The 14,448-nt window shown below is 45.0% G+C and overlaps 1 protein-coding gene across 4 annotated transcripts in view; it reads right to left on the bottom strand.

The window, feature by feature from the left end:
- Window positions 1-145: 145 nt before the first annotated feature.
- LOC137871938 (uncharacterized) overlaps window positions 146-14,448 on the bottom strand; it is a 63,582-nt gene continuing 49,279 nt past the window's right edge. For all 4 annotated transcript variants that reach the window (XM_068710056.1, XM_068710059.1, XM_068710057.1 and 1 more), the window contains 6 exons: window positions 10,285-10,374; window positions 6,805-6,943; window positions 6,455-6,588; window positions 5,177-5,385; window positions 2,218-3,286; window positions 146-1,652 (listed from right to left, as the gene is read on the bottom strand). In XM_068710056.1, the coding sequence (XP_068566157.1) occupies window positions 1,572-1,652; window positions 2,218-3,286; window positions 5,177-5,385; window positions 6,455-6,588; window positions 6,805-6,943; window positions 10,285-10,374 (1,722 nt within the window). In that variant the 3' untranslated portion in view covers window positions 146-1,571. The remainder of the gene's footprint in view (window positions 1,653-2,217; window positions 3,287-5,176; window positions 5,386-6,454; window positions 6,589-6,804; window positions 6,944-10,284; window positions 10,375-14,448) is intronic.

A 14,448-nucleotide genomic window follows, 5' to 3' on the forward strand; every position in this document is an offset into this window, starting at 1 on the left:
AACTATGTGTAATCTGATTACTGTGGCTTTAGTCCAGAATGCCGGCCGTGTTGATGTTACTCGCCCACCATGCTAGCAGTGATCGATCCGCCTCAAAAGAACAACGCTTCACTCAGAGTTTACATATAAAGAGAAAGTCTTTTAATAGAGAAGCCCCATTTGCAAAAACACGTAGAAACATTGGAAGACATTGCATATGTACACTGTGTTCGCTACCTTGCAGCTACCTCCTCCATGAGACAAGTATGACTTTTATAACAATTATCAAAAAAAGATAGCAAGAAAAACAAAAAGGCATATTTATTTACCTTAGTGAAACAGAAAAGCCTTCAAAACTGTAGTTTTTTTAAATTATACACGTTTGCCTCTTACAATAAATACGAATTATCAAACATTTATTGAAATGAACACACACAAAGAGAAACAGACAAAGTCCAAACAGTGACACCGTGTACAGTTGTGCGTGTTGACTCAAACAGCTGTCTGGGTAGGCGGAGCTTCAACTGAACTACTCCCAGCAGTGCAATGTAGAAACTACAACAGTAGCTCCACAGAACTGAGACTCTAACAGCCAATCAATTTGGTGCTTTTTAATTCATCTTGTGCAAAAACATTGATTGTGGCGAAAAGGTCGGATGTGTTGGGACTCAAACGACGACGTGAAAAGTGAATATTCATTTCAAAAGGAAATGTGTGAGACAGGCTGTGGAGTTGAAATGCTGAGCTTGCCATAAACACTAATCCAAACTGTACAACATTAGCTATGACATAAATTAATTCATTATTTGTATGCTCAACAGGTTGCATGACTTAATATGCTAAAAACGATTGTGTGCGTTGGAAGAATAATCAACATCAAAACCTATTCACAAAAGACTTCTTTTCCTTCAGTTCAAACACTTCCACCTCGTCCACAGTGACCTTCACTGATTCATTGTGGGTCACGTAAGCGGTGCAGACCGTCGTTCTTAGGTCCGAGTTCACCTCAGGTCCTGCAACTTAAAAGGTCAATTCAAGTGTGATCGTTTATCTCGGAGCCAAGGATCGTTTGACCCACAGGTGGTGGAGCTTCATCCGCCCCCTTATGTATTCAGTTTCTAGTTTAATAAACAGATGTAGTGAATATACCTAAAGCTTTGGCCAATAGTTCTACATGTTTCTGTCTGTGAACTAAAACGTTTCCAAAGCTTTCTGCATTTGCAAAGAGAAACATTTGTTGTTGTTGAACTGTCCTCTGTGGCGTGTTCATGGGCGCTCTGACAGAAGCTTTGTACGCTATGATCCTGGAAAATCAAATTCAGGACATGAATCTTGAGTGAACAAAGTGGTTGTGAATACGATGTCAATCTGGTTGTCATGCATTGAAAAAAACTGCTTTTCTGTAGCTGCAGGAATGCATGAATGAGGAGGAACCAAACTTTGTTTTTTTTACTGAAATTGATGAAGTTTAAGTCTCTGCGAGTTGATTTAAGTCTAAAATGCATAGAAACCACTAGATTCCATTCAAACGGCACTGGGGGCCTTCATGAAAAAGGTTTATAGTCGAAGCACTAACACATGCAGACCCACCATCACAGCGGATCATCCTGTAAGTCGTCACTGACTGTGTGCCATCTCCCGTGATGAGCCCAGCAGCAGGTGGAAGTCATCTCCTGTGCACAACGTTTAACAAACAAAAGTCTCTTTTTACAGCAAAATCTTTGTTCCTCCCACAAAAGCCAGGTGCACACAACACATACGACAAAATTAACTGGTGTCTCTAGACAAAAATTGTCTCACTGTCACTAAATCCAAAAGTGCTAGGAAGCAACTACAAAATGTGTCCCTTAAAAACTACATCGCCGATCCACGAACTGGATTCAAGGATTGACTTCTGATTGTCACAACACGAACACTAGAACCTGAGCCTGGTTTGAGACCTCTTCATCGAACTGAAGAAGAAGTCATTTAAATGTTAACATCCTGGGAATCCTGTTGTAATGCTGGTGCATTTGGCGCAAAACAAAGTACTTTAAGGTTAATGCACACTGATTGTGTGTGTGTGTGTGTGTGTGTGTGTGTGTGTGTGTGTGTGTGTGTGTGTGAGTGTGTGTGAGAGAGAGAGAGAGAAATGATCTGCCGTGTTTGCTCCAATCACTCTTATGGCATATAAATGTAGGGACTGGACTTGTGGTGACCCGTGCTCATAACACATGGCATAATGTTCCTTGGACCAACCATCATGGCCTGGCTTATGTTGTGAGCGTTCTCAGACCACGGCGGGGAGTCCATGGGCTCCCGCTTGATGGAATGGACCAGGCCGTGACCTTTGAACTCGTAAGTGCCGTGCTTGTTGTAGTCCGGGTGCATGTAGGCCTTGTGAGGGTCCTGTGGGTAGACGTGTGAGTCCATGAGGTTGACCGATTGGTTGCTGCATAGAGAGTCAGAGTGAGAGAGTCTCTGAGGACTGAACTGGCTGTTGTCGTTGTGATTGCCCAAGTCTTTGTCACATTTTAACAGACGTCCGGTTGCGTTGCCGCCGTTGTTGACTGCATAGTTCTGATAGTTGCCGTTGTTGTACGGTGGGCTGATTCCTGCTTTCCCTCGCTGGCAGGGCGAGTACTGCGGATCGTAGTATTCCGCCTCCGATTTGAGATGGAGGCCCGAGCTCTGGTCGTACACCCCGTTGCCGTAGCGGCGGTCGATGGCCTCTGGGTCGCGGCACGCCCAGGGTCGCCCGTAGGCATCGCAGCCGTTCTCGGAGTCCGAGTCGTGCTCCACCTTGATGGGCTGCATTTCGGGCATCAGGTGGCCATCGTAGCACTCCCCGTAGCCGTTCTCGTTCTTCACCAGGTCCACGCAGTACGCATCCGGGTCTGTGGGGATCTGGACGTTCCCGTAGAGCTTAGAGACAAACACCTCGCCGCCTCTGCCGCTGTGGCAGCTCGGGGAAAGGCGGTACGGCTTCCCGTACTGGCCGGCCTTGTTCATGCGGTTAGAGGGGATGTAGCTGACGCCCTGGCCCGCTCTGAGGGGACCGGAGTTCGGCCGCAGGGGCCAGCCGCAGCCCAGGCCTGGGCTAACACCTTTATGGGACGCCATGGTGGACTTGCAGTAGTTGAGGGGCTCCTCCTGGTTGTAGTAACCCTCAGGGCGGTACTTGAGGTTGTCTTTGGAGAGCGGGGTCCAGGGAGTGTGGTGACCCCGCTGGGTTGCGCCAGGAGTAGGACAGGGGAGGAGGACGGGGTCTGCTATGTCGCCCATTCCTCCGCCGAAGGAATGCCTCCGGAGGTGTTCCCCTCGCTCACTGCGAGGGAGAGGAGAGAACAGAGGGGTGGGGAGGAGAGAGGGATGAAAGAAGGAGATCATTAGTCACGAAACAAGATGACAAACCAATTAGAGTAGATCATACAACGTTTCTGTAGTCCTTGAGGGCATTCAAGAAGAGGTGGTCTCTTGAAATATCACTGATCCGCCCAGAAATCCTTATGGGTTCGTCCACAAACCGACTGTTTATTCCACTGATTGATGAGTGACTCAAAGCCCAAATATCTAGGTTTGGTTCACTCAAGTTCACGAGAGAATCATTCCAAAAGTGACTCATCTTTTCCAGGATTCATCTCGTCTGAAAATTGAGAACAGAGTGAACATCCATAGCCCAACGATCAGTGATGGCCCGCAATCCAAGTGAACAGGCAGGACAACGCAGTACATCTGCATTTCCTCTTAAAACAGAGTATTCAGCGAATACAACCTAGAAACACACTACGTTTCTGATCTTACAAATCAACTTTGTTAGCGATGAGACATCCATCAGTGGTGTCTGCTGATTATTGTAGAAGAAGAAGAAGACATTTTTCAGCAACGTGACCGAACCTGTTGCTGAGGTCATCGACGCTTTCTGATCACTACATGTTAGGAAATACTATACTGCTTGATATGGAGAAATGTCCATTTCAAACGTCTGATTATAACGGCAAACATTTGACTTTAAAACATGTTTTTTCTTTCACGAACCAGACTCTGACTGTCTTCTCTCAACAGGAGCGGTTCGCAGCGGGGCAGACACAGGTGTAACTGATCAAAGTGATTATGCCCTCGTTCTATTTAGTGTGTCACAGCATGCACAGCACCAGGGCTCTGGCCCACCTGAATGGAACAGGGCCATAATTGATTAAACACACCTGTGTTTACCCTGCAGTTACATGTCGAAACTAAATGATTGCTGTGAAACGGGCCAACTGGATCACATACCGCTGCGATGATAAAGATAAGGCAGTGGAGTAGTAGTACCTCTTTGGACCCGGGCAGCACACATCTTCTATACACGTTTTCATATGAGAAGATGCTCTTCATAGTAGCTAACCTGCGATACTTTTCCTTTAAATCAGCTGCTATGTATTCACACTGAAGACCCGACCCTGTGAGCTGCACGGCCTTGTGATCCAGCCAACACGCCGTCCACTCAGAAGTAATTGGTCTGTTTCTCAAGAAACCTGGATGATGCTTAGAAGGAATGAACAGCAGAGGGGGTGGTGGGGCTCTGCTCCCTGACTACAGCTCAACTCTTGGCCTCTCTGCCTCCCAACGTTGTTAATGATGCGTGAAGCGCAGAGGGCCTCATCCAAGCTGGGACATGTATTTGCTCCTAATTGGCCACAGGTAAGGCATCCAGCACTCGTATGGTTTGGTGTCAGAGCCCGCTGGGCGTGGAAAGGGCTTATGTCTGTGTTCATGCAGCTGTTGCTGGGCAATACGCTGGTATATCTTGAAAATAAATTGAAGAATGAATAACACACAACGACTGATGCCCGTTTTCCATCAGAGTGTTTGAATATGTTTGTGTTCCGTTGCCTCGTGGATCTTACTCAAGGCAGTCACAAAGTTTTTACATATTTACCAAAGTAAACATATTGGCCCTTATGAATTATGTTTCAAGGCCTTTCAAGGTTTGTAGTTTTGACCTTTACTTCTAGCGCCCCCATCAGGCAAATCAGTGTAATCTCAAGAGGAGATAACAAGCTGCCAAAATGCACCAAAGGTGTCTGAGACATCAAGTTTGTGTTAAAAAGCTTGACCTTTAATTAGAGTCTAGCGCCGCCATTAAAACAATCAGAGGCTTTACACTAAGACAGTGTGAACATTCAGCATCCCTCTAACTGTGGTTAACGCTCACGGACTGTACGGGTTCTCTCACCCATGCTCCAGTGCAGAGATCATCCCTCCACCTCCTCCCTTGTTCTTTCCCCGCATTAACATGTTCTTCATTTTCATCTCAGTGATGGAGGGCAGTAGGAGGGGTACACCTATGCAGAATAAAGCCAGCTGGGGAGGCACCAGAGCCCCGGAGGCGGACTTCTTTTTCTGACCGTGGAGGAACTTCAACCGACCCTGGAACTGCATAGTCTGTGAGAGAAGAGAAGCGGAGTTTACTGGTTTGAACACGTGATCTTCAGGCTGTGCTCCTCCAGACGTCTTGCATGTTGTTTGTCTGTGCGTGTCCACACATGCATTAAAATAGAACTGAGTTAGAGGCAATTAGTTTTTTCTTTATTCATGTCTTCTTTTGCATTTTTGATTTATATTTGTATTTAAACATTAGGATGTGTCAACTTGTCCTGAACCACAGTGTACTATACAGTCGGGACACTGTGTCTTTATGTCGTATTTAATAAAAAGACACACACACACACACACACACACACACACACACACACACACACACACACACACACACACACACACACACACACACACACAAGACTAAGCTTTGAGCTAAATGCAAACCTCATCATGCTAACATGTTTAGCACATAATTGGCCTATTTAGCAGATCATTTAAGATCTTTCAGTCTGGACCAGAGACTCACCGCCATCTATTAAGCTCCTGTGGCTTCTGTAGCTTTTCAATAAAGCTCATTTATTTTCCTTCTTTTAACAGGAAAGGAAGATTCTCTGGCATACATTACGTTCATATTTTTTTGTGCCTGATCAGGAAAGCGTCTCACCAGTATTTGCTCACTACTTGGCTATTAGGGCTTCCAGAATAAAACGGCTTGGTGACAGTGAACTTTAATGACCTTGATGAAATGGTCCAAACCCGAATGCTTATTGCTCTGTCACCAAGGCCCTGAACTTTTCCACCGCTGGTCTCCAAACCGCTCTAGTCACAGCCATGAGGGATGAACCAGGCTGCCATTCTGCTGCTGTGTCCAGGCACCCAATTACCTCATAACGCATTGCAATACAACTATAAATAACTGTACGCACTACAATTAAAAAAAAAAATACGTTTAGCTGTACCGACGGGGTTGTAACACTTTTTATAGGCCTGGTTCTTCTCCCAGAAAGTGGGCATCATTTACTCCATGGTTTAATTTTTATTGCATCTCTGCACTTTTCTACGTGAACGTTAATGCATTTCAAACTAATGTCGCCGTTCAAGTTCAGCTGGCAGTTTAATTCCGACCACTCACCAAGAATCCGGAGGTGCTGTCCAAGAGGCATCGCACTCTGGCAATGAAACACCTGTTGAGAAAGCAGGAGAGCTCAGGAGGAATTCCCCCTGCCTCCGGAGAATGGAACAGGCTGCTCACTACGAAGTCCTCTCCTGAAATGTAAGGGAGAGAGACGGAGGAGGTGAAGAAGAATAATTTTAATTTCAACTGCAAATTTTGTGGCAAACCGACAATGTGAGATAGATGTACTCTAGATCTCAAGAGTAACTAGCAGAACAAAGAACATCTGTGATCAAACCCACATCCACATTTCAATCAAACAGTCTCCCCAAGGGACCTGGTTCATCCCTTCCCAGTAAGCTACCCACCGGTCCCTGCAGCTAGCTGGCTGTCCTGGTGTGCCGAATTCCCCTGGGGTGGACACATGGCCCAGTGGAGCTGGCGCCTGAACTCCTGGCGGTCGTCTACGTGGATGTAGTCAAACACATTCTGGTGCATCACGTCAGTCTGCCGGGGAAAATTGAGCGCCATTTAGTACGTCTTCAGGAACATGAGAGTGCAGCAGACTGACTTTGGACTGCGTTGTGCAGCTGGTGGACGCTGTTTAGACAGGGGATTCCTGCTATTGCTGCTCCGATACACTCATAAGGACCATACTGCACACACACAAAGTCTACAGAAACATACAATACATGCACACTGCATCAATAGATATGTGTGTTGCACACACACACACACACACACACACACACACACACACACACACACACACACACACACACACACACACACACACACACACACACACAGGAGCGTTTACTTGGTACTGTAACAGTCTAAAGGCTGCTGTAGGGCCAGCGAGGGCAGCTGTGTTTGTCAAACATCGCGTGACACCGGCTCTCCAAGAGCAGGCCAACTTGCCCTCCCCATCCACACACACACATAAACACACTCTCTCTCACACACACACACACACACACACACACACACACACACACACACACACACACACACAGAGTGAGCGGGGTTCCAGCCCACTCTCGTCATGCCTCTCGCTCTTTTCCAGCAATAGCTTTGCTTTCTGTCATTCCATGACAGATTCCTCACTAAAACGTTCAACCTTCTCCTCTTCCCTCCTCCCTGCACTCTCTCCATAATTTCCACACTGGTGGCACGCGAGGGTTTTTGATCGCCTGCCTCTGAAAACACAATCTGTTCCCACCATCTTCGGCGGGCTCTTCGTCCTGCGGTTTTGGTTCCCTACCGGCATTCAGGCAGACAGACGGATCGAGTGACTATTGTTTATGTTTCTCGTAAAAAAGCGCAGGGAGGAAAAGAAGAGGGGGAAAAGAAAAGAGAAGAAGTGATATTTTCGCTGACCTTCAAAGGCTAACAAATGGGATCAAAGGCCAGTGGAGGTTTCTGCGCTCCTCTCCGGGGCTTTCTTGTGGTGCTACTTAGTGAAGCGTTCTCGGTTCCTTTTTTCCTGTGGTATATTAAGGATAAGTGTCCTTCTGACTACAATTGTGGGCTCAAAATTATGTGACATGTTGTCAAGGCCCTAGAGGCAAACTATGTGACTTAAAAACAACCAACAGCTAATTTGCGAGAAATGTGGGAAAGACTAAGAGAATGTTTTGGGGACAGTCTCTGAATAACAACACGGTGATTTTTGAGTACTTCTTTTATGTACTGTCAACCACTCATTCATGCTTAGGTTTCTCATATAGAACAGTCACCTGTATCCTGGCCCATAGTTCTCAATGTTAACAGAGAACTACATGATTTGAATTTGATGTACAGATAAACAGTGACCGTCTGCCTCTGGTCAAACATCACCGTATCACACAAACTGCTTCGGCTCTTTCTCTTGAGCATGTAAAGGATGTTTCTGCATTTGTCGACTCAAAAACATTGATGAACAATAGGCAGTATGACCAGAACTTACATTACCGTCGCTGCTCTGTTCTGTAAAATAAAAGGACATTGTGTGGTTGTGTTGGCGTGCTTAAGGTGAATTTGATTGTTTGGTTCACACCGAAATATCTCAAGAAATATTGGATGGATGGATTGCCATGAAATTTTGTACATAAATAAAAAAAAATTTCATCCAGCACCACCAGCTCAGAACTTCACTTCGTCCAGTACCTCCAGATTTATAACACAGCCTCAGCTGTACTTAGCATGCTAACACGCTGCACTAAGATGGTGAACACTGTAAACACTTGACCTGCTTATCTTCACCATGTTAGCATTGCCATTGGGAGCATGTTAGCATGCTGATGTTAGCGTTTAGCTCAAAGCCCAGCTGTGCCCGTGTGCAGCCTCGCAGAGCCGTTAGCACAGGTCAGCTCGTAGTCTTGTATGTATGAAGTATATTGATATTTTTACACATGCATACACACACATATTATGCACTTTACAGTTTTAATTTCCTTTGTCTGTCTCCACTTGCTCCCGTGCCACCCTGCACACACACACACACACACACACACACACACACACACACACACACACACACACACACACACACACACACACACACACACACACACACACACACACACGTGTGCACAGACACACGCTGTGGCAGGATCTTTCAGACCACTGTGGTTCGCATGTCGATTTCATGGCGCTGGGTTGCTGCCCCTGTCTGCTTGTAAGCCAAGTGGGAGCGCTGTAGCAGAATGATTTCCACCCCCAAAGTGTCAATGTATCGTGTGTGTGTGTGTATGTGTGTGTGTGTGTGTGTGTGTGTGTGTGAGCAGAAACGAGGGCGAAGGAGGGATTTTAACAGTGAAAAGCACTTTATGCATGGTTTTGAAGGAGGAAGATGATTTTAGCATCGCAGTACAGGCAAGCCTGTGTTGATATCATCCATAATTAATGACTGGCTGGGTATAGCCGCCGGAGAGGAAGGAAGCTAAACCGTTGGTGACTTATCAGTGCCCGCACACACACCGACACCCACAGTGTGCATCTCAGGGTGAAACGGAGGTCTTCACCTTCCTGTGGCCCCTTAGCTGTGACTTAGCGGGTTCAGTCTGCCCCTCTAGATAGACTGAACGAGAGACCTTTACTCTGACTCATTAGCCGTAGCATGGGAAGGAAAGAAAGTAGAACGGGATGATGGAAGAGAAAACAGAAATGGTAAACCCTCTGAATGATGGCGGAGACCTCTGACACTTGTTGACTCTGAGAAGGGGCGACGTCAGAGGCTTCCCAGCAGTGGATTTATTAGCTTGCCTTTGGAAAAATGGATATAAATAGGTGTTCTCATCTCCAATATAATGTAAATGACGACACCATGAAGCTAGCAGCTGCTTAGCTTAGCTTAAAGACTTGAAACATGTGGAAACATTAAAATCCACCTACCAGCACCTCTGAAGCTCACTAATGAACATGTAGTGTCTCATGTGTTTTATCTGCACAAAAACACAACTATTTGACATTTTACGGTAATGTGCCGGACAGAACATCTCTTTGAGGGGAGCAGTAACTTCCTGTCCAAACAGCAAAGGTTGAAATACAATATATTCATTTGTATGATTATTATATCAATATTACCTGAACTGTATATTCATCAGCAACAAGAAATAGATCATTCATACTGGCTGTGTTTGCTGTCAGGTGCCTAAATTCCTGAAATAGTTTCATGGATTCAGGTAACCTCGGCCTCAGGCGGGAGGACGTCGGATGACTGACGATTAGTCAAAAACATGAGAAGTTCGACTCGTAAATGCCACCGGCTGAGTGCAGACGGAGGAACAACACACAACACTCATTCAGTTGACACACGTTCTGTTCAGCTTTGTATGTGTAAGATATATTTGAGATGTTCAACTCACCTGATGAAATCCCAGATAGTCCACAATGGTTGAAGAGGCATAAAACACCATCCCATCACTGCTCACCACCAAGGCGAAGCCTGTAAGAGACTACACACACACACACACACACACACACACACACACACACACACACACACACACACACACACACACACACACACACACACACACACACACACACACACACAGAGAGACAGGAATAAGCAGTGACTCAGGGCAACTCATGCAGCAAATAAACTCAAGTGCAACAAATACATAATTGACAAACACAAACAACTGGATTTAATCGTTGCCGTCTTTGCAAAGCTAGCTTTAGATGGCGTGATTGCACCCAGCAGAAGCACAGTGCAACACAGTCAAATGATTTTTATTTACCATTACTGTACATTCATTTTACGCAGCCAGAGTTTGACTCTAGCCAGACTTTTTATAGCACATTTATATCATTCTTTCCATAATTATCAGAACAGCAAATCACAGTAAAAATGGAACAAAAGACTGAATAATACTGGAGCAGGAATGAAAGACAGATGGCTGTGGATGTGAGTGGGCCAAATAAAACGTGCTGATTTGCAATGCAAAATATTGCTTTTGATAGAGTTTTTAGAATATTTTCTGGCGGTATTTCAATTCATGGTATTTTTAAAGCAGTCAACTTGAGGATGACATACACACCAATTTGCTCCCCTTTTAAATTTATGTATTTCATCAGAAACTTTGATAATTAAGTCTGTTTGACTGCTAACATGCTTTGATTTGTGATACCAAACACGTTGATTAAAAGCAGAGAAACTCCAGACACACACACACACACACACACACACACACACACACACACACACACAGACACACAGACACACACACACAAGCACAAATAATGTGTTTGGCCAGCACAGCAAAGTGTTGATTAAAGAGAAAATTTCAATAAATACATAACTGGCTTCAGTCAAACGAGGAGGGGAGGACAGACGGAGCTGGAGAGGGAAGAAAAAGAAGGAAAACAAGGGAAGGAGACGAGGAAGAGTCTTTCAGTGTGCATGTGTGTTGTGCACAGCTGTGATAGCGTGACAACTGCAAGGCTACTTGACTTGCGTGACTGCTGCTGCCAGAGTCTGTCATCTCTATTTTACTGCGAGACTATGCAGGTCTTCCCCTTGTGTGTGTGTGTGTGTGTGTGTGTGTGTGTGTGTGTGTGTGTGTGTGTGTGTGTTCTATGTGGCATATCTCCCTGTGGCCTCTACATTCACACTCACTCCCTCACTTTCTCCTAACATTGATCCGATTGCCTTAGCGAGCAGAGCAATGCTCAGCTCACTGCATGCACGCTCCATCACAACCGCACAGCAGACTGAGATACCTGTCCGTCAGTCTGTCCACGAGGTATCTGAGTCAAAGCGTGACGAAGCCGCGCTGTGACAGAACGATATCTGGACTATGATACGACAATATGTGGAAAGCATATATGATGGGGAGGCAGAGACAGGAGGATGACTCAGGGTCTTGGTGGTGTAGATGCAGATGTTGTTTGACAAGTTCAACTGGCACATGTTCATAACATCCAGGGGAGGGGGGGGGGTCAGATAGACACACAGCTCTCTGCAGCAAGCACTCAAACACAAATGACGCTGCCACTTGAGTGACAAAAATATAATAACAAGCACTTTTCCTTTCCTGATTTTTTTAATCTGACTCAGCACTTGCTAAGCATGATTCGTCTATCAAAGATCTGTGTGTAAAATAAACACAGCTCAATATAGCTCAATATAGTTTCCAAAATGGACATGAATATAGTCGGATGTGACGTTGGTCAACATTTACATGTTGCGTTCGCCTTCCTACATTCCTCGTCAAAGCCATTGAAATGCCACAGTCAATTTCTGCAACACATTTTCTTTCCAAAGAAAAAACAAACCTTGGACTTGAAACCTGACTGGCAAATATATTATAGATAAATACAGAGCACTTATTTTTCACATGCCCAATACATGCTGTACTATGAACAAGTGTCTTGCTCAAGACATGAGAAGATTAGGGTAGGAGCTGGGGATCGAACCACCAACTCTCTGATTGAAAGGCAGCCCTGCTTGCCACTTAGCCACGGACACCCCAGACACAACCATATGTTGAAAAAAGTCATAGGATAGTATGCTGAAAAAAAGTCATAGTATAGCATGTCTAAAAAAAGTCATAATATAGCATGTCTAAAAAAAGTCATAGTATAGTATGTTGAAAAAAGTCATAGTATAGTATGTCTAAAAAAAGTCATAGTATAGCATGTCTGAAAAAAGTCATAGTATAGTATGTCTGAAAAAAAGTCATGTATAGCATGTCTAAAAAAAGTCATAGTATAGTATGTTGAAAAAGTCATAGTATAGTACATTACATTACAGTCATTTAGACTATTTTATCCTATTATGGGAACTCCCATCATTTATGTTGGAATAAGATGTAATTTACAAGCTTAAATAATCATTATTCTAATTTCTTTTATGAAAAACAACCAAGCTAAAGACCAAGAGGGAGACCTTACATCTCTATTTTGAAATAAGAAAATAGTTATACTGAAGAAAGAAGCGCTGTACTCGTACTCATGCTGTTTGTGTGTTTTCTACATTCACATTTCCCTCACTTCCTCCATGCTGAAGCTTTTAGGTAATGGAAACAGGCACCTGCTGCTGGCCTGCTCCGCCACATATCTGCAACTACGACGCCCCCGGCTCCCGTAACCGCCCCAGGGAGACTAAAAGCTTTGACTTACAAATCATAAGAGGCGCTTTGCACGCAGAGCCCAAAATAAAATATTAGTTCACTGGATTTGGAAGCAAAGGAGAGGAGGGGAGGAGGCGGTGGTGATGGCGGTGGGGTTCCTTTGGTTGTTCCTTCTGTCCCGCCGTCACAGCCAGATGAAAGCAGTGACGATGAGGTCATGACAAACATGCAGACCTTCTGCCATCAGGAAGCCACATCCTTCACACACGTACGAAGGTTAGCATAATACGGGGTTCTGATATATTGAATGATGTCTGGAAAAAAAACATGCTGGATATCAGCCAATGAGTGAGACCGCAGTCACACATCAGAAACACATTACAGCTAGCTGTGTGGCTCTGTAAGGCAGATATCGCAACGAGCACCGCGTGAACTGCCGTGGAAATTGGTAGAAATGCGTATGGTCCCCAGAGGATGATCCCTCCTGACTTTGGTGATTCCCTGACTTCTCCTCTAGCGCCACAATGAGGCTGACATGTTTGGTTCTGACTTAAATGTCTCGACAACTATTAGATGGATTGCATCAGTTAGTTGGCTCTTGAAATTTAGATATTCAACATTTTATATAACATATATTGTATAAACATAAAAAATACAATGTTCTAAATACAATATAGGCAATACAACATACGGTATGATGTATGTTTTTATGAGAATCAACCTCCAAAATGCATACGCGTGCAACATGCATAAGCATGACAAAATGTACGTGTCAAACAAATATATACCGAAGGACACGTCCTCACACACACAAAGACGTGCGATCCCACTAACCAAACACACACAAACACACACAAACACACACACACATATCCGCCCAGCCCTCTCTTGGGATCCCATCCCTGAAACAACTAATGCACAGTTTGCTGTGAGGCCCCGGTGCAGGTCGAGTCACGCAACGGGAGGCGGCGCATCGCTACGGTCAATCTATCCTTTTGTTTACCGCCCCATTGAGACAACCCAACACGTTAACAGAAGCATCAGTGGATCGGCTCGCCCCTGTGCGTGTGCGCACGCAGTTGTTGGCCGGCGATCAGTGTGGTTTGTTGTTCGACAGATAGCCATTAAGGTATCGAGTGCGTAGCAATGATCTGATGCTGAATGAAACTCCCACGTAGCGTGCTGCTGCGTGCGTCCGACTACGACATCCCGTCTGCTCGGATACCTTCAAGAGAAACATTCGCCTCTCTAGGAAACAACGTATCTTCAACTTCTATATAAAATACATTCAAAACATGCACCGTGTGCGTTATTGGTCATCGACAAGTTTGACTGGGTGTCCTGGGATCATCTAAAAAAAAACAAGACATGCCGTGTCATAGCCTGAAATATATGCACGTATGATAATCTCATTCTGTCTGATTAAAGGTCTGAGGTCAACTGACAAAAAAC

The sequence above is a fragment of the Cebidichthys violaceus genome, unplaced genomic scaffold (assembly GCF_023349555.1).
Source record: "Cebidichthys violaceus isolate CVI_PGR_0920_01 unplaced genomic scaffold, fCebVio1.0.p SCAF_15, whole genome shotgun sequence".
NCBI classification, from domain to species: Eukaryota; Metazoa; Chordata; class Actinopteri; order Perciformes; family Stichaeidae; genus Cebidichthys; species Cebidichthys violaceus.